The sequence below is a fragment of the Acartia tonsa genome, chromosome 5, assembly GCF_053477335.1.
Source record: "Acartia tonsa isolate MP-2025a chromosome 5, ASM5347733v1, whole genome shotgun sequence".
Taxonomy (NCBI): Eukaryota; Metazoa; Arthropoda; class Copepoda; order Calanoida; family Acartiidae; genus Acartia; species Acartia tonsa.
In genome coordinates this window covers 44,905,765-44,926,523 of record NC_137264.1, presented here as the reverse complement: position 1 = coordinate 44,926,523, position 20,759 = coordinate 44,905,765, and the positions used below count along the sequence as shown (strand labels likewise).

Sequence of the window (20,759 nt, the reverse complement as noted above, 5' to 3'; positions counted from 1 at the left end):
TCTGCTTCTATATCAATGGATTCAACTACCTAACTGTATACCTTCCTCCCTTTTTCACAAATGTACCCAAAAACAAAAGTGCGCCGAGAATTGTTAATAGAAAAATCTAAAACTTTTATTTCTGCCTTTTCCAGCTCTTAGGCTAATTAAGCAAGGATTAAGAAAGACCTACAGGTTTAAAGTTTTGATTGCCTAAAGAAAATGTGTAAAAATTGGTAGCTAGTCAATTCTAAAAAAATTATGTAAAATAATCAACATCTACGAGAATATCAAAAGAGGCAAAAAAACAAGATTTAATTCATATTTCATCTTACAAAAAAAGCTTTAATAAATAATTGAAGTTTATTTTAATATTTTGACAATTCTGAACAAGGATGTAAAGCCAGTGAGGATAACAGCGGCGGAAACTAATTTTGGAATATTCGATGGCTGCATGTTGTCAGGAAAAAAACCAGAATTATTAAAACAAAATTGTACTAGTAGCTTTGCTCTTAGCGAAGCTCTTTATATTGCCTATAAAAAGGGGGATAAATTTAAAAACTCTTGGCCAAAGTATCCTTTTTTTATACACATTATAAAGTGCTTCCTATTAGCCTCTAGAGGGCGAAGAAAAAGGTAGAAAAAGCCTAGAAAAAAAGCTTGAAACTATCTCTAAAATGAAATATAAAAAAAAATCCTAGAAAAAACAACAGTACCTATATGAAGCTTACCTAAAATGAAGCTTACCTAAAATATAGATCCCAATTGGTTCAGTAATTGAAATCTTAAGCTTCAGACAAAAAATCCCTAATCTATAATACAAAGTAGAACGATGTCTGTTTGTTTGTCTGTCTGTTTGTAGCGAAGGATCTCGCTAAACGCTGAACCGATCGGGTTCTCCTTTACGGGTAGCTTCTCATAGGTCCCGGGAAGGTTTATAACTATTTTCTTGGGGGGTGGGACACCCCCCAACCCCCCCAAAAAAATAAAAATTTTCTTTTTAAAAATAAAATTAAAATAGTGGGGTCGACTACTCCCCCCCCACAAAAAAAAAATCCCCCCCCCCCCTTAAAAAATAATTTTTTTTTTATTTTTCTTTTAAATCTGAAATAAGAAAAATTGGTTTGATTAAACCTCTTGGGGCAAAGCCCCTAGAGGCTAGGGGCGAAGCCGCTAGTACTTTATATAATAGGATAGAAGCTCCACCCATTGCATGTAGCCCTAAGAGCTTTGTCTTAGAGGGGGAAAGCTTAGGGCATATAAATAGCATAAAACCACTTTCTGGACCTATGTGAAGCTTCCCTGAAAATTTGAACTTATTCGCTCAGGTTAAAGTGTGGCTTCAGACAATCAAGGATGACAACATACATAAAGGCGAAGCTAAGAAACAGTAGGACAAATGTACATTAACATTAACAGAACTGAATAAAAAGAAAATAAATGTTAAATCAAAATTGAAAGTAAATTTGTTGCAAAACTTCTTAAATAAAGCATAATGTTTGAGGACATACTGACATATTTTGGACTTGATTATAGAGATGCTTCGCTTATAACATTGTACTTTGTTGTCTAAGAATCACATCAATACAAGATAATTATATCAACTACTGCAGGAATCACCAAGCAAAGTTTTAAATCGATAGGACAATTCTTACATGCTAAATTAACGATAATAGCTTTCTATTATGGACGGACGTACGGATGAAACGATCCTAATTATAGGAAAGCTTCGCTTTTTCAAATCTGGTTGATATTAAAAAAATAAATGTACAGATGAGAGAATAAATGAAACAAATATTGATCTTGAGGAAGATGATATTTATTATAAGGTGATTATCCTATTATATTAAGTAGTAAGCATTATTTGTCTGTATCGGAGGATCCTGCTAATTGCTGAACCAATATGGTTCTCCTTTACATAGAAGCCTCTTATAGGAAGGTTTTTGATTTTTAGGGGGTTGTTCTTCTCTCTCCCAAAAAATGCCCCATCCCCCCCCAAAGAATTTATACCATTTTTACTTTTTCTTTTTAAAACTAAAATTTAAATAATGTGGACTTCTCCTCCCCCCCCCCTCACATGAAAGGCCATTCTAATGGCGAAGCTGCAAGTTAATCATAAAGAAATCTAATGTGTAGGTTCTAGAGGAAAGGGGGAGTAAGTCGACCCTCACCTTACATTTTAGTTTTTTAAAGGAAAAAAAATTGCTGGTGGGGGGGGGGGTATTACCATCCCTTTATCTATAAGAAACTTCACTTCAATGTAGAAACATATCGGTTCTAGGTTGCCAAGATTAGAACATTTTATAACTCTTTATAACTTTTTATATTTATTTATATTATTTAAAACCTTTGATTTTTTTCTTTTTTTAATGTTTTTAAAAATTTCTTTGCTATTAGCCTTTTTGGGGCTTCGCCCCTACAGGAGAAGGAAGGTTTCACATTCTTTTTGAATTTGATAAAACAAAGTTTAAAAGAAGAAAAGAAATTTAAAAAGAAGGAAAATAATTGAAAATAAAAAAAAAATTTAAAATATAAAAAATTTTAAAAAGTTAAAAAATATATAAAAACATAAAAAACAATAAAATTAGAAAAAAATATGAAATTTTTTTTTTTTTTTGGGGGGGGGGAATTTTCATTTTTGGTGGGGTTAGGGGTTCCCACCCCCCAAGAAAATAGCTTAAAACCACCACAGGACCAATAGGTATATACCATGTAGAGTAGAATCCAATCAGTTCAGTGGTTACCGAGATCTTAAGGGACAGACGGACAGACAGACGGACGGACGGACAGACATCATTCTACTTTGTATTATAGATAAGCCCTCAAAGAAGAGAAAATTAAAGCCGGAAAGTTTGAAAAATATTTTTGTAGACATAAATAAAGGATTAGTTACTCTAAAAACAAGTTTTACAAACATAAAATTACTTAAATGTTAATGATAAATTATAATTTATTTCAGCCCAAGCAAATGACTTGTTTGTTACATCAGGATTGTTTTTACCTTATCATTAGCCTCATGTACAGTAAAATCATTGGTGGAAAAGTTTGGACAGCATAATTTGTTAAGCTTAGACTTTGTGTATATTATACAACAGTGTTAAATCAAAATTAATTATGCTAACAATCAGGCAAGGAGGATATATCGGACTTTTATTACACTAATCCCCAAAGTTTTATGATAACGTTTTCCTTATTTGTTGGCTTAACAACTTTAGGGACTTATATTGAATTTTTATTGGTTGATTTATTACTTGGAGTGCCCAAAAATTGTAAATTTCAGAAAAGGATAATTTTGTGTATCTTCATTGGTAATGTACATCAATTCATTAGCCATTATCTTATCCCTTTATCTCCCTGGCTAACAATGATAAGAAAAATAAAACAGAATGTGAGTGGACGTTTTATTTTACAAGATGGTAATCATTAGCAATTAGAAATAAATTCCATTTTAATATCATTTAGAATTGTCATTTAGCTTTCCGCGGATAATGAAATGAAAAATTATAATATTTATTCCAGTTTTGTTATCCCTCAGGGATTGGAGGCCCGGTCTAAAATAAAATGGAATAAAATTAATAACTTTAATCTTATTATTCTTTAAAAATGTCTATAATACGATACAATATTTGAACTTCAATATGGCTTAGAACCAGCACAAATCATTAATAAAGCGGATATTAGTCGGTTTTAAGGCCACACTGGAGACATAAATTCTATCTACCTTTCTGTTTACTGATTAGAATTATTACGAGATGATTATGTACAGACTGATCACTTTCAACAAAATACATTCCTAACTCATGAGGACCAGAGGTTTCTTTCAACTGTGTGTCTGTCTGTACTGAAGGATCTCGCTAACTGTCCAATCCATGTGGTTCTCATTTACAATATAAAGGGTGAACAAAAATAAATGCGGACGTTTTTAAAATTGATATTGCACGGCTTGTGTTAATAGTAGAAAAATGTTACGCATACCGTTAGAACCGCTAAGAAGTCTATTTTTTGGAAATATAAGAACGATTTCTCTGCTACGTATAATTACGGAGCTACATGTTAAAATGTCCCAACTGATGTAAAACTTGACTTGCAAGTAAATTTTAAAATATAACAAAAATTTAGAGAAGATATTTTGCAAAAAGAGATGCCTACATTTTAAAATTTCTAATTGCTCGGCTTGTGTTAATAGTAGAAAAATGTTACGCATACCATTAGAATCGCTATGAAGTCACAAGTGTATTTTTTGGAAATGTAAGAACGGTTCCTGTGCTACAAATAATCTAGGAGCCAGATGGTAAAATGTCCCAAAATTTACTTGCAAGTCAAGTTTTAAGTCAGCTGGGACATTTTAACACGTAGCTCCTAAACTATGCGTAGCACAGGAATCGTTTTTATATTTCCTAAAAATAGACTTCTTAGTGTTTCTAACGGTATGCGTAGTATTTTTCTACTATTAACACAAGCCGCGCAATTTCAATTTTAAATATGTCCGCATTTTTTTTTGCACACCCTTTAGCTTCTCATAGGTCCTGGGAAGTTTTATAGGTATTTGGGGAAGGGTACCACCATTTGGTCGCCCCCTTCCAAATAAAAGAAACTAAAATGAAACCCCTCAATTATTTCTTTGTCTTTTCTTTTAAGAACTAAAATAAATATTGGGGGGTCGAATTCTACCCCAAACTTAAATTGCCCCTAGAGGCCTCTTGGGGGGGGGGGGGAGGGTGAAGCTGCTAGTTTACAGTTATATGAAGAGTTTAGCGTTAATAATAATATATAAATATTTCGACCTTTTAGACTATTTTATTTATATTTTCAAAATTATTTTAATGTTTTTTAGTTTATTTGAAATGAAACAAAATGCAAGGAAGGTAACTAGCTTTTAAACCATTAATAGCACAATATATTTATATATTATTTTAAAACTACAACTTTAAATCTTTCTCACATTTTCTCTTATCATAAACGCTTAGTAGTTTGTAGAATTTTTGCTTTGTCAGCATTTATTTTAAGTAAGAATTTATAAATGGCTTGATGATCAATGGTTTCATAATCGTCAGGGAAGCTTAGTATAGATACAGGACACATTTCAGGCTTATTTATTTGGCATAAATAAAATGTAGGGGTTCCAGTTACCAACCTACCCATCCGTAGGGCAAAGCGCCATCAAATCTTTTTAGTTGCAATAATCTTATTATCTTATAAAAATACTTATTTGGTTGAAATATTTTCAAGATTGATGTTCAAAATCATACATAAAATTCTTAAGATTTCTAAATATTTTTTAACAAAGTCACTTCAGATAGTTAATTTTGTTTGTCTGATTTGTAATTACTCTTTTTGTTATTTTCATAATTTTATATTCCTTCTTTTTCCTAGCTTGAGAAAATCTCAAAAAACCTCTAAAAAACGCTATGTTTAGGATTTTTTAAAAATTGGCCAATTTTTTACACCAATTGTTTTTTTCACCAAAAGGCATAATAATTGCAACTGCACTACTTGAATTTAAAAAAAATCCTCTAATGGCTATTGAACATTTACATTACATTACATTTTTTATGCTTTTCTACTTATGGATGTTGTAATCCTTGTTTTAACTTATTATTATCAGTGATTCTGTATCCATATTTATTTACGTTGCTTTTCTGTTATTGTACAAAATTGTTCTTGTTTGATTTTTAGAAATATTGATTTACATATTTGAGGAATTTGTTTTATAATGAAATCATTAAATTAGAAAATTTTAGCGAAGATTATATTATTGTTTACAATTACATGCCTTTTTTTTTACTAATGAAGCTACTCCATAATTCACTTTGTCTTTCCGTCCTTCAGTCCGTAATCCTGTTTTCTCTGCTGTTATTAAAGACAGACAGCTGAAATATTGAGGGAAGATTTCTATGACATACTTTGCATCTGATCTATATATTGTTTTATCCGTATGTTTGTAGGTCATGCTTCTAAAGATGTAAACGTTATTTTTTTAGTTTTCGTGTTTTTCTTGGAGTCTTTTCATATTCTCTCTAATTTTTCAATTTTATAAGAACCGAACATTTGCTCTATAACTTACTTTATCTGTTTGTACATAAATTCGAAGATTTTTGTGTGCTTTTGTACTTATGGATGTTGTATGTAAAGTGTAAGTTTCTAATTGTTGTTTTAGTTGCTTTTCATACTTGAAGCTGTATTTTTGTGAAATCTTTATTTATTCTGACGGCTTCTCTATTCTAAAAATTTAGGCATCTTTGAGTCATCCTATAAATTTCAAACCCTTAACGATAAGGTGTATTCAACTAATTGATAGTTTGTGCGTTTGTCTCCATACATGTACAATTTTAAATTTACAATTTTTTGTTTTCCAAATCAATTACTTTCAGCTTTGCTTTAATTAAAGTTGCTATTTCGACTAATAATTAAATTACATTAAAAAAAACTTTTTTAGCTGTGCAGCCGACTATTTTATGAGTGGATGAACTACACAAGTATTACTGGAAAACGTTCCATACATCCTAGGTAAGCATAACGTCGTCGAGAAGGTAATAGGTTCGAATCTCGGACTAACACTGCGTCATAACTAAAGGCGTTAAAAATGGTTCCTGCTATATCAGGTGCGCAATATAAAGAGTAAGTGTAGGGGGAATGCCTTGGCCCATAATCATGCGCAACTTATGAACGAGCACAGTTAGGACTTCTCAGACAAAGGTTGTGCAATCAAAGGGTTGGTTGTCTGTTGGATGTTACTAAACCTAATATCCTTGAGTGTTAGAGTATCGCATCCTATTACAAGCGGATGATGATCTGGATTCTCTAGATGATCACTTAAATACGAAGGAGAATCCGACCCTTACGAGGTAATGTAAGGTAAGCAGAATATTATTCACCAAACCTATTTCTTATAATTATTCTTCTCTTTAAGTAACAAAATGTCTATCAGTCCCTGTGTAGTCTTTAGAATAAGATCCTTCTGGACTGATATAATATTCCTTTAAAGTGAAGCTTCTTTTAGGTCCGGGGAATTTGCAAAAAAAGGTGGAGATCGACTTATCCCCCCCTCCTCTCAAGAGCCCCTAGTCCACTTTAAAAAGTTAAAAAAAAAGATTGCATTATTTTTCCCTAATATAGCAATGAGAGAGAAGACAAAGTGCAGTTTATTACACTAGTCCTCAAGTGGATGTTTTATATAAGTGTAAGTTTCTAATTGTGATTTTAGTTGCTTTTCATACTTGAAGCTGTATACTTTGTGAAATCTTTATTTCCTTAAAGTTTTACAACAAAACAACTTTGGGGACTTTATTGAATTTTAATTGGTTGGTTCAATAAGTTGAATGTCCAAACGTTTCAACCTCTAGTTACAATCTACAGAGGGGTTAATTTTGTGTATCATTATTAGGGAATGTACATCAATTTATCCCTCTAAATTCCGGCTAACCTATATTTTTTTGTTATTTCTTTTAGATGGTGGAGTTGTGAAGATGTTGTAGAGTGGTTATCCTGGCTACTCAATAATCTTAGAATTAACCAGGAATTTTAAAGATTATTTACTTCCTACAACTGCGCCCCTAGCGTATTCGAAGGACAGAAAAAGAGCCTAAAACTAAGACTTATTTACAAAATTAAAATTGTCTAAAACCACTTCAGGACCTTTAGGAAGCTTCACTGTAAAGGAGAACCATATCGGTTCAGTGGATAGCGAGATCCTTCGATATAGACAAAACAAAATCTTACTACTTTATAAAATAGGATGTAAAGTAATAAGATTTTTTGTCTGTAGCGAAGGATCTCTTTAACTGCTGTACCGATATGGTTCTCCTTTACATTATTGCTCATCTAGGTCACTGGAAGGTTTATAACTATTCTTGGGGGAGGGTACCACAACCCTCCCAATATAAATCGCCCCCAAAATTAGTTTTAAAAATTTAAAATGGGGGGGGGGGATGGGGCTCGACTTTCACCCTGCTCAATTTTAATTGCCAATAGAGGCTCTTAGTGTCGTAGCCGCTAGCATTGTACAAGCTTCTAAGTCTTTTTAACCATTATGGGGGAGAATATCTCCACCCTCCCAATATTGATTCACCCCTCTCTCCCAACTTAAGTGCCCATAAAGCCTTCTAGGGGCGTAGTCGCCAGTAATAAAAATAATACAAATAATAAATAATCTTATTTATTTTATAGAGCTATGGATATTTGCTAGAAGTTAAAATGGTATTATTAATCTATTATACAAAGTAGAACGATGTTTATTTGTCTGTCTGTTTGTTTGTAGCGAAGGATCTCGCTAACCGCTGAACCAATCGGGTTCTCCTTTACAGGGTAGCTTCTCATAGGTCCCGGGAAGGTTTAAACTATTTTCTTGGGGGGTGGGACACCTCCCACTCCCCAAAAAATGAAAACGCCCCCCCCCAAAAAAAAATTAAAATTAAAATTGTGGGGTCGATTAACCCACCCCCCTCAAAAAAAGAAATCACCCCTCCCAAAAAAAGAAAATTTTTTTTAAAAATCTAAAATAGGAAAAAATATTTTGATCAAACCTCTTGGGGCAAAGCCCCTAGAGGCCAGGGGCGAAGCCGCTAGTTTATATGATAGAAATGGAAAAACACACTAACAAATTTTTAGCATTAAAAAATTTAAATCTTTTTTTTTTGGATAAATATATTGAGACCAATTCCTTTGCTTCTAAATGAATTTTTAAATTCTATTCAAAAGAAGTTGTATCAACTTTTTTGCTTTTTATTTAAGATAGCTAGCCGGTCCTTTCAGTAAGTAGTAGATGTAAAATTTTTCATAGAATTCAGATATGCAATCGGTTTTTTTGTAGACCTCTTATTTTTTAAGTAATTTAAGTTTTTTAAAAAAATAATTAAGTCGGTTTTAAGGTACTAAAACGCAACAAAATAAAAGAAGAAAATAGCCAGTATGAACAAAAATAGTAAGATCTTTAATTTGACACCTTACTTTTAAAATTCTGTTGAGTAATTATTGAAAAAATCTATTTTTTTAACCTCGGTTTAATAAAAACTTTAGACCTAAATATTTTCTCAAACAGACATAAAAAACATGGGTTCATATATACCTTTAGAATCAGAAAAATATTACGAATCTATTCTAAGCAAAATTGAAAAAGTGTTATAAAACTATAATAAAAAAATAAGTTTATTTTAAGAATCATAATTTTCGGCTTTAAAGGGTTAGCTTAAACCAAACCTGAAAAAAACCTAAACAAAAGACAATGCAATGTAGCAGATATTTTTTAAACACAAGAAACAATAATGTATTTTTAACTGCATTGTTTTGAAGTTTATAAACAGACTGATGCATATTTGTTCATAATTTTTCATTCTTTACATGTTCTTTAATATCACTATATTTATTGTAGTATCTATTGTATATATTGTATGAACGTTCTCCTTTTTTTCTGGCAATTCTATAGGTTAATTTTATAGATTAAGCTTCCCGATTTGTCAATTTTTGCGATTTGTGATTGGCTAGTTTAGTATTTACAATTCTTAAAATAACTTTTTTATTTTTTCTATTTTTTATTACAATTTTTTTAAACTTTTTCAATTTTGCTTACAATGGATTCATATTATTTTTCTCATTCTAATGGTATATATGAACCCATATTTTTTATGTCTGTATGAGAAAATATTTAGGTTTAATGTTTTGATTAAACCGAGGTTAAAAAAATAGATTTTTTCAACAATTACTCAACAGAATTTTAAAAGTAAGGTGTCAAATTAAAGATCTTACTATTTTTGTTTATACTGGCTATTTTCTTCTTTTATTTTGTTGCGTTTTAGTACCTTAAAACCGACTTAATTATTTTTTTAAAAAACTTAAATTACTTAAAAAATAAGAGGTCTACAAAAAAACCGATTGCATATATGAATTCTATGAAAAATTTTACATCTACTACTTACTGAAAGGACCGGCTAGCTATCTTAAATAAAAAGCAAAAAAGTTGATACAACTTCTTTGTCATAAAAACTGTTCTGTTTTTATCAAATAAATATTCTGCTTGTTCTTAGTTCTTTGTTGATGACGAATACATCCTAATTTTTTTTGTTGTAGCTGAATATTATTGGAAAAGTTTGATGTTATTATTGTTTAGCGCGAAAGCTTTAGTAAGGTCCAAATTTTCTAACCAGTAATTCTAGTCTACAGAAGGAAAATAGTGAATCTATATCAATTTATAATCTTATCCCTTAAGATCCTTGCATAGATGAATTTAATGAATTCTTTGCATAGGTGAATGGATTACAATTGATAAACACGCCGTTTCAGAGATTTTGTCAACTCATTCCTTATCCAGGTAAATACCAGGGATCTGAAGGGATATAACAAAGGCTGATAAATTGTTGTACATCCTTAATGATGATAAACAATCTTATCCCTTCTGTAGGTTACAATCAGTAGTTGAAAAGTTTGAAAACCCAACTTAATGATCCCACCAACCAAAATTCAATATAGTCCCCAAAGTCGTTGAGCAAACTAATAACAAAACATTATAAGAAAACTTTGGGGACCAGTGTAATAAACAGCCCAATGTCCCCTCCCTCCTTGGGTAAATAGAAACACAATTCATACACTGTTTGATTTGTCAATTAGTCCTTAAGAACTCGGAAACTATTAAACAAAAAATTTATTGGATACTTTGTATTGTTCTTGAAGCATTGTTTCATTTTTTTTGTTGGTAGGGGAGGTTTTATAATAAAGTTTTCTTGTTCGTTGGTTACCAACTTTGGGGGCTTTTATTGATTGGTTCATTAAATTAGGTGTACAAACGTTTCAACTAATAATTTTTTCTACTTAAGGTGTAATTTTGTGTATCATCATAAGAGATTTACATCAATTTATTGGCCATTGTCTTATCCCTTTTGATCCAAGAAGAAAAAGAACCCTCAACTCCCCGTCAAAGTATAAAAAATCTTTACTAATCAGAATATAAAAGAAGGAAAGTTTCACCGTTAAAAAAATAATAAAATAAAATAGATCATTTTAATTTTTATTTACCTTTTAGATCATATAGTTCACGTGGCTTGGGAGCATTTTCATGCTTTGGTCAGTTATGATTACAGGTATTAACAAAATTAAAGGCATGCACAGGGTTTCTATTCCTTACCACAGGAAATATTTTTACCCCCCCCCCCCTCCTGGAATTTTATTACCAGGGAGGTAGGGGACATTGGGCTGTTAATTACACTAGTCCCTAAAGTTTTATGGTAACGTTTTCTTATTCGTAGGCTCAACAACTTTTCAAGTTTTGCTTACTGAACTTTATTGTTGGTTCATTAAGTTGATTTTTAAAACGTTTCAACCACAAATTTAAATTAATTATGTTCAGCTTACAATTTGACCACGAGGAAGCTTACCAAATATCAGAGAAATCTGGGATGCAAGAAACCAGTAGCTACATGTATTCACAGGAATATATCTTTACAGAGATCAAAATAAATTTAAATCGTAGCGAAGCTCACTATATAAACAAAATATGAATCCTTATGTATGTCTGTCTGTAAGCCTGAGCTGGATCTTAAAATCGTTTAGAGGTGCGCTGAATCGGGGCGATCCAGTTCAGCGCACCACTGGATTATTAGATACCAATCTTTAAATCAAAATGGCATGGGCGAATCAGCCCGTCCAGTTGCGAGGTACTGGCGCGGCAATGGTACTCATCGAGTACCATTGCCAGGCCAAACTGGGGTGAACTGTATTTAATAAATAATTTTTTTAAAAATTAGTTTAATATTTTATTGCAAAACTATCGTGAAAACATTTTTATAGTTATTTTTAAAATGAATTATATATTGTTTTATATAAAATACCGTACTGACCCGGCTTAAGTAATAAAGTTGTCCCAGCTCATACGGATATTTTATTGAGTGTCGCCAGCGATCTAGCAACACCGCGCTGAAAACCTTTTAAAGATCCATGTTTTATAGCAGTCGCTGTGGCGCACCATTAGCGCACCTACGGTTCACCTCTGAATCGCCCCGATTCAGCGCACCCCTAAAACGATTTAAAGATCCAGCAAAAGCTAAGCTTGATTATTTCCGGATTTTATATTATTCCAGGAAGCATGAATAGACAATAGACATTTCCCAACTCAATGACTATTTTCTTTTGCTTTCTTGGGTAGCTCCCAACCCCAAAGGACTGAAGCTTTTTAAATTGCATATAAAAAATGACGTCATACTGGCCAATTGTTAATTAAAATGGTAATTACTGGACTGCAATTGGTAATTTAGTCTGTGTATTAGCCTATTACTGAGAATTTGTATTGTATGACGTCATTTTTTTTATATGCACTGATTTAAAACGATTTAAAGATCCAGCAAAAGCTAAGCTTGATTATTTCCGGATTTTATATTATTCCAGGAAGCATGAATAGACAATAGACATTTCCCAACTCAATGACTATTTTCTTTTGCTTTCTTGGGTAGCTCCCAACCCCAAAGGACTGAAGCTTTTTAAATTGCATATAATAAATGACGTCATACTGGCCAATTGTTAATTAAAATGGTAATTACTGGACTGCAATTGGTAATTTAGTCTGTGTATTAGCCTATTACTGAGAATTTGTATTGTATGACGTCATTTTTTTTATATGCACTGTAAAGAGTTTTCTAGCGCGCCTTTAACTTCAGAAAACTTCTGTGGACAGAGTGTAGAAAAGCTCCGCTTATAAAACTTTCTGAGTGAGATATATCCACTATCCAGGAAAGTTTTCAAGTTGCACAGGAAACTGATCCTACGCCACAACAACCTGTTAAAAAAACCAATGCCATTGGCATTACAAGATCAGGTAATTTGATGGCATAGGGAAATTTACGGCAAATCATTATACCTTAGCTGGGAGGGGAAATTTGATGGACTGTAATTTGAACAAACACGCTATGCTTTTTAGGCATAATTTTTCATTTGTTGGCTTGAAAACTTTATGGTTTTTTTTTAACCCTTACAGATCGGGCCCCAATTCCCACCTTAATAGATCGGGGGCTATCTCGGCTCCTGGTACAGATACAGACGTAAAATTTTTTTCTGGTGGTTCATGTGTATTTTTAGAGAAAATTACTTTTTCTAGTCATAGCAGTCAGACCGCTCCTTAGCCGCTTTTTAGCGGCCAGCCGTTAAATTTTAAAACCGCTGTAGAGCGGCCAATTTTGCAGCTAGGATGACAAAATTTTAGGACGAACTTTTATTTTTCATAACATAAAAATTACTTTTTCTGATCATCGCCGAAAAACGGCAAATAACGGAAACTGCCATTTTCGGCGGTTACGGCGGTAAAACGGCGGTTGGCGGCGCAAATTAATATTTTTTCTGTTTATTATTGCTCAAGGATTTACCAAAAAAAATTATAGGTCTTTAGCTGTGATAGAAGCCACGATATTCATGATTTATATCTGGTGTAAAAGCCGGACAAAAATCGGTCATAAAGTCGGTCAGGGAGCGGTCAAACGGTCATAACACCACTTTTCTCAGAAGGTCATTGATGTATAAGTATTCACCAAAAAAATTTTAGGTTTCTACCTTATACACAAAAGTCGTAATGTAGAAATTAAGATTTATTTAGATTTTTTAAAATTTTTTTTTGCTACCCAACCGACTTTGACCGGACACCACGACCGACACAGACCAGATATCCTAATAAAATCAACTCTTGCCGACGTATAATTAATAAACTTAAAAAGTCATGAAGTTACAGCTCTCCATCTTACCTACAAAAAAAATGAGATTGAAAAAACTAGAGGGCCCCCCCTCCCCCACCCCACGATCTGTAAGGGTTAAGCTATTAGTTTGATACCTTTTCAACCAACAAATATTCTACAGAAGGTATTTTGTCGCAGTCAGGTACAATTTAGAAAGCGTAGCCACTCTATATTCAATACGTCTTTGGCATCCTTTAAAACAATTTATTTAATGTGATTTTTGATTATGAAATCTGCATCAAATTTTAAGGAATTTTTTTTTAAAAATTCGTTTTTTGTATAATTCTTTATCTAATTTAAGTTAATTAATTTTGACATCTGTAATTGGTGGATTTTAAAAATCTGCGCTCTGATTGGAGAAGCTTAAGTGTCGTACATCATTCAACCAATTAGAGCGCAGGTAGTTTTCAATCCACCTATCACGGATGTCAAAATTAATTAACTTAAATTGTATTTCCGCTTTTAGATAAAGAATTATACAAAAAACGAATTTTATAAAAAAAATCCTTATAATTTAATGCAGATTTCAAATCTCCCTCTAACATTAAAATTCTTTTTAATTTACATATCTTAATGGCTATCCTTCTTTTACTATCTTATTTCTCGAGTGTTTTAAAATTTATTTCAAGGAATAAAAGAAAACAAATTTAACCAACACACACCATAATTTAAATTAAGATTCATTTTAATTACTATCTAAAATTGATTAAATTTAGGTCCTATGCAGTTATGGCAGTTTCTGTTTGAACTTCTCAGTGATCCAGACAAATCTAACATAATCAACTGGACAGGTAATAATAAATTTCAAAATTTTTATTCTTATAATAAAGGGGGGAAATTTAAAAGGAATAAGTAATTTTAGAAAGTGTCTCAAAAATCAGCCATGTGACGTCATAAAAATGAGGGATTATCCATATTTTTTAGGGGTTTTCTTTTCCACCTCTCCTCTCATCTCCTGCATCTTTATGACGTCACACGAATGATTTTTGAGACACTTTGTAAAGTTACCAATGTTAAAATGTTATTTCTTGTATGGCTTCGAAACCTATTGATATCCGCTGGATTAGAACTGGTGCTCAGCCATACTGAAAAATCATGTATAGCATCGTATTACAATAAATTTTCTATAAATATTAAACTAAAAATAATCACATTAACCCAGTTTTGTTAGCACGGGCCCTCGGCTCTTCGGGGCTATTAAAGCAGGTTTTCATCTTGTATATTTTTATTTTACAGTCCACAGATATCTGTCTATAATACCATGTGATAAATAACTATTAAGGTAATGGCTGGGAATTTGAGCTTGTAGAACCAAATGAGGTATTATAGCTTTGTTTAAATCAAAACAACTTTAATTCATACTTTTAAAGTAGCTCGATTGCAGGGATCTAAAAGGAAAAGACAATAAATGATCAATCCAAATGATAATACACAATTTATCCCATCTGTAGATTACAATTAGTGGTTGAAACGTGTTTACATTAATGAACCAACTAATTAAAATTTAATAAAAGTCCCCGAAGTTGTTAAGCCAACATATAAGAAAACATTATTATATTCCAATGTCCCCAACCTCCCTAGTGAGAAATGAAGTGGTCTGAAAATGTATGTTTAAGTATTTGAAACATATATGTCCCAGAACAGAGGTGGATTCTTAAAAAAGAATTGCCCCACTAATCGCTTAGTGGTGCAAAATTGTTTTCGTGAAAAATCCTCCAAAATCACAAAAAAATCTACAAAAATTAAGTAAAATCTTATGTTAATAACCCTTCTATGATTTTGTTTAATTTTTGTAGATTTTTAATGTGATTTTGGTAGATTTTTCACGAAAACAGTTTTGCCCCACTAAACGATTAGAGGGGCAAATTTTTTTAAGAATCCACCTCAGGTTTTCCAAATGTATAAATCTTTTTATATAATTGTTTTATTTTCTATGCATAATTAAGTTAAAACAACTACCTGGATTCAGTGTTAGGGACCAAATATTTGAAGCATTTCATATAATTATTTTATTTTCTATGCGTATGCATAATTAAGTTTTAAAAAAGACATTTATCTTGAAACACCCTGTAAATTTATTGTTTTTTAGGTTGCTCGACTTTGGGGCATTCAAAAGAAGAAACCATCCATGACATATGAAAAGTTGTCTAGGTAAATCCTATTATATAAAGTTGAAGGGTTATTTGTCTCAAGCTTGAAATCTCAATGAACTCATTGGGTTTTATAATTCAGATAAGCTTCACATTCGGTGATGGCTTTAAGCTATTTTTCTAGTAAATCTCAAACTGCTGAACGGTTTAAAAACGCAACTTCCGAGCCTTGGAGTTATTATTTATAGAACATTTTTTCCCGCATTCATTAGGCCTAGTATTCATTCGAAACCGATTAATATCCGGTGGATTAGAAGCGGTTTCATCCATACGATCAAACTAGGGTAATGTGGGGTCACTGAGGTCGCTAGGACTTACCATTTTTTTTTTACAATTTGAGGTTTAACACAGCCTATTTTGTTCTTAAATTTTTTTGGTCCATCTTTGAGGGCAAAAAAATCATAGAAGGAGTGATCTGCCAAAAATTTGTAGTAACAAATGAAAGTATAGGCAAAAACTACAAAAAAAACTACTTTTCTGAAGATCTCTCGCAAACGTTTAGAACATCGTTAAAAAACGGTTTTTAAAAAGTTGCTAGTGGTGACTGGAATTGACCCTCCCCCCCCCCCCCCCCCCTACTGCAATTAACCCAACGCTACCCTACGAATTTCAAAATGTACAATCATAAAACCATTTCTCGTATTCATTCGAATCCGGTGGATAGGAACCGGTTCTCATCCATACAAAAAAAATATGTCTAGCATCGTATTATGTAATCTAATAAGGACGAGTACGTCTAATAGTAGCAACACAAGGTAAAGAATGAAGTTTTTGCACAAATAAGAATAAAAATCAGCAATCTTTTAAAATTACAGATATACAAACTACTTAAAGCTTTGCTCCTAAAACTTTTTATTTCTTGTATTTAGAGGTTTGAGGTATTACTACGACAAGAATATCATACAGAAAACTGCTGGAAAAAGATATATTTACAGGTAAGTGTTTATTAGACAATTATAGAAAATTTCTAACAGATCTCACATGGACCAAGGATAAACTGTTTTATTTTTATCATTATTTTGATTTAGTAAGGATTTGAAAAAAAGAGTAATATATATTTACAAAAAGGGTCTACTTTTGGCAGTCTTTCAGCAGTTAGATCGATGTATTTCTTTAATATATTCGCCCCTAGCCTCTAGGGGTTTTGCCCCAAGAGGTATAATTACATCTTTTATTACCTGGAGATCCCCCACTCCACCACTATTTTAAATAAATAATAAAAAAAATGGCGGTGGGATTTTTGGTTTCTAATGTGTCCCACTCCCCAAGAAAATAGCCTAAAACCACCACAGGACCTGTAAGTATATTCCCTGAAGAATAGAATCCGATCGGTTCAGTGGTTACCGATATCTTAAGGGACAGACGGACGGACAGACACCATTCTACTTTGTATTAAAGATTATTTCATACAGTTTAATAGATTCTAATGTAATTTTGCTTATTGCTTAAAAAATCAGAGAAACGAACACTAACTTACAATACAGAGAAGCTTTGCTTTTAAATCCTACATTTTACCAGGGATCTAGAGGAATAAGAAAATATTCGATAAATTAATCCCCACTTATGTAGATTACAATTAATTTTTGAAACGTTTGAACACTCAACTTAATGAACCAACAAATCAAATTCAATAAAAGTCCCCAAATTTGTTAAGCCAACGAATAAGAAACTGTTATTATAAAACTTTGAGGACTAATGTAAAGAACAGCCTAATGTGCCCTTTCTTCCTGCATTTTACATTTGTTCCAGGTTTGTGTGTGATCTACAAAGTATCTTGGGCTATGGACCTCAAGAGTATTTTAGAATTACAGGTCTATTTTATTATTCTTATATAAAAGTAACAGGATATCTGTCTGTATATGTGTACCGAAGAATCTTGCTAGCCGCTGAACCGATATGGTTCACCTTTGCAGTTTAGCTTCTCATATTTTCTGGGTATGTTTATAACTATTTTTAAGAGCGTAAAATTTAGATTTATAAAAGTTATTGATTGATTAAAAATTTAGATTTCATAAAGAAGATGTATCAACTTTTTTGCTTTTTATTTAAGATAGCTAGCCGGTTCTTTCAGTAAGTAGTAGATGTAAAATTTTTCATAGAATTCAGATATGCAATCGGTTTTTTTTGTAGACCTCTTATTTTTAAAGTAATTTAAGTTTTTAAAAAAAATAATTAAGTCGGTTTTAAGGTACTAAAACGCAACAAAATAAAAGAAGAAAATGGCCAGTATGAACAAAAATAGTAAGATCATTAATTTGACACCTTACTTATAAAATTATGTTGAGTAATTATTGAAAAAATCAATTATTTTAACCTCGGTTTAACCCATTAGTGCCGAGCGCCACTTTTATGGATCGATCAAGCTGAAAATTTCAGGGAAGCTTTGTTATGGTAAAAACGGAATTCCAATTTTTTTGTTTTGCTCTAGTGGCGTGCACAGGAAAGTTGCAATAAAACCCGGTTCGGCGCGAGTAAAGAAACTGTTCGGCATAGGTAACCGTTTTTGGCGTTTTTTGGTGGTTTCCCCTGGCATTCAAGCCCAGTTTTGTCCTAAATACCTGGTTATTTGGCCCAAAAAAATTAAAAATGTAATTTTTGAACGTCCAAAGTGAGTTGTAGAGTAGCTAATACTACGATACGATCCGCAATTGAAAACTACATAACCTCATGTAATTGATAGAGCTACAAGTAAGATACAAAACGATTTATATCACATTTAGTGTTTTGGCTATAGGTGCCACTCTTTTCAGTTAAAAAAGCCCGTTTACTAGAAGTTTTAAAATTTTGATATTATATGTGGACGGGTATCTTTACTCGCGCCGAGTCGGGCAATAAAAATGGCGGGTATCTTTACTTGGGCCGAGCCGGGCCAATATAGAACGTAAAAAAACGATAAAAAAATCATATAAAAAATAATAATTTGAATAAAACGAATTCACAAATGAATGTAGTTGCCAATAAACTTTAAATTTCACGAAAAAAATCACTAACTTTACTTCATAAACAAAAAAGTTAGGAGGGGTATTTTAAAATCACCTCGTTTTTCTTGGTTTTTAAATTTTGTTGAGCTATACCGGCAAACGGAATTAAGCAAAACTGCCTGCTCCAGGGGGAAATGAAAACCAGGGTAGTAGAGGGGGAATTCATACTGAGAATGATGCAATCCTGAAACTGAGAACCGTTTTTTTTTGGCATTTTCTGGAACCGGGCGTTAAAAGCCGGTTCGTCACTAATGGGTTAATCAAAACTTTGAAGTAAAATATAATCTTCCACAGGCATAAAAAATATGGGTTCATATATAACTTTAGAATCAGAAAAATATTATGAATCAATTGTAAGCTAAATTGAAAAAGTTTTATAAAACTATAATAAAAAATATAAGTTTATTTTAAGAATCATAATTTTCGGCTTCAAAGGGTTGAACAACTTGAAAACTTGAAACTTGAAATAAACCTAAATAAATATACATACAATGTAACAGATATTTTTTAAACACAAGAAACAATAAAGCATTTTGTTGTGTTTTAGTACCTTAAAACCGACTTAATTATTTTTTTAAAAAACTTAAATTACTTAAAAAATAAGAGGTCTACAAAAAAAACCGATTGTATATCTGAATTCTATGAAAAATTTTACATCTACTACTTACTAAAAGAACCGGCTAGCTATCTTAAATAAAAAGCAAAAAGTTGATACATCTTCTTTATAAAAATGTATTATAGAATTTTTTTTTAGGAACTATACCAGCAAATCAAATTTCCCAGTAGTCAACCTGAATAATAGTTTATATAAATTCTTTTCTCGTATTCATTTGAATCCGGTGGATAGGAACCGGTTCTCATGAATACGAAAAAACTATGTCTAGCATCGTATTATATCCAGTTTTCTACGAATATAGAAATGTACAATCATAAGATTAAAACAAGTTTTTTTAGCCGGTGCCTTCGGCACCACGGGGCTTAAAAAACTAGTTTTAATCTTATAATTGTACATTCTATATCCGCGGAAAGCCGTTTATAATACGATACGAGAAATAACTATTCTATATATGTTAGATGTAAGGAAATAATGATATGTTTGAAATAAAACATTAAACTATAAAATTAGGAATGTGTTTCTATAATAGTTATTTCTCGCATCGTATTATATACAGCTTTCCGCGGATATAGAATGTAATTGTACAATTATAAGATTAAAACCAGTTTTTTTAGCCCCGAGGTGCCGAAGAATGTGTTTCTTAATTAGTTATTTCTCGCATCGTATTATAAACAGCTTTCCGCGGATATAGAATGCCGAAGGCACGGGCTAAAAAAACTGGTTTAAATCTTTTGATTGTACATTTTTATATTCTAGAAAGCTGGATATAATACGATGCTAGACATAGTTTTTTCGTATGGATGAGAACCGGTTTCTATCCACCCGATTCGAATGAATACGAAAAAAACTTAACCAGGATTTTTATTTGCTCCTGTAGTCATAAACAAATCACCAAATGTATTTTTTTACTTAAACAAAAATATAACGATTCCCCTCTCCTCCCATCCCAGTGTATGAACGAACTGACCAATAAATGAGTTTCATATTAGCAAGCTAAATTGACAACAATTTCCCTTGAGGGAGAGAAAAATTACATTGATTTCATTTAAAATGTCGTCTTTTACAACTGAAATTTTATTTCTTTTTCTTCAAAAATCCAATGAGTATATTGTTAATCTACTTTGTCAGTCCGTTGGTCTGTCCGCAAAGCTTTGAAGGATATATGGTTTTCACAGCTTTTATTCAAGATAGATGTCTGGTTTCTTTGTGAAGATTCGGATCTACTGCAATTCACGGTAGAATATTGCTGGTAACGATTATTGCCAAAAATCTATGAATTTTAAAGGCTGCTAGCTGCCAAACGGCTGAACGTACAGATTATACACGCGTA

At 32.1% G+C, this 20,759-nt stretch overlaps 2 protein-coding genes across 27 annotated transcripts in view; one reads left to right on the top strand and one right to left on the bottom strand.

The window, feature by feature from the left end:
• The window catches only part of lap (phosphatidylinositol-binding clathrin assembly protein lap), a 329,664-nt gene that overhangs the window by 205,331 nt on the left and 103,574 nt on the right, over nucleotides 1-20,759 (bottom strand). The window lies entirely within an intron of this gene.
• LOC145320356 (DNA-binding protein Ets97D-like) lies at nucleotides 378-19,788 on the top strand. Its single transcript, XM_080162772.1, has 19 exons — nucleotides 378-443; nucleotides 1,753-1,808; nucleotides 2,939-2,968; nucleotides 3,365-3,395; nucleotides 3,720-3,792; nucleotides 4,814-4,844; nucleotides 6,416-6,486; nucleotides 7,429-7,495; nucleotides 8,146-8,175; nucleotides 10,219-10,282; nucleotides 10,991-11,048; nucleotides 11,315-11,399; nucleotides 12,694-12,775; nucleotides 14,399-14,473; nucleotides 14,965-15,002; nucleotides 15,772-15,833; nucleotides 16,702-16,767; nucleotides 17,582-17,643; nucleotides 19,568-19,788. Exons 1-19 carry the CDS (start codon nucleotides 434-436, stop codon nucleotides 19,597-19,599), a joined length of 1,023 nt encoding a protein of 340 aa, XP_080018898.1. The 5' UTR covers nucleotides 378-433; the 3' UTR covers nucleotides 19,600-19,788.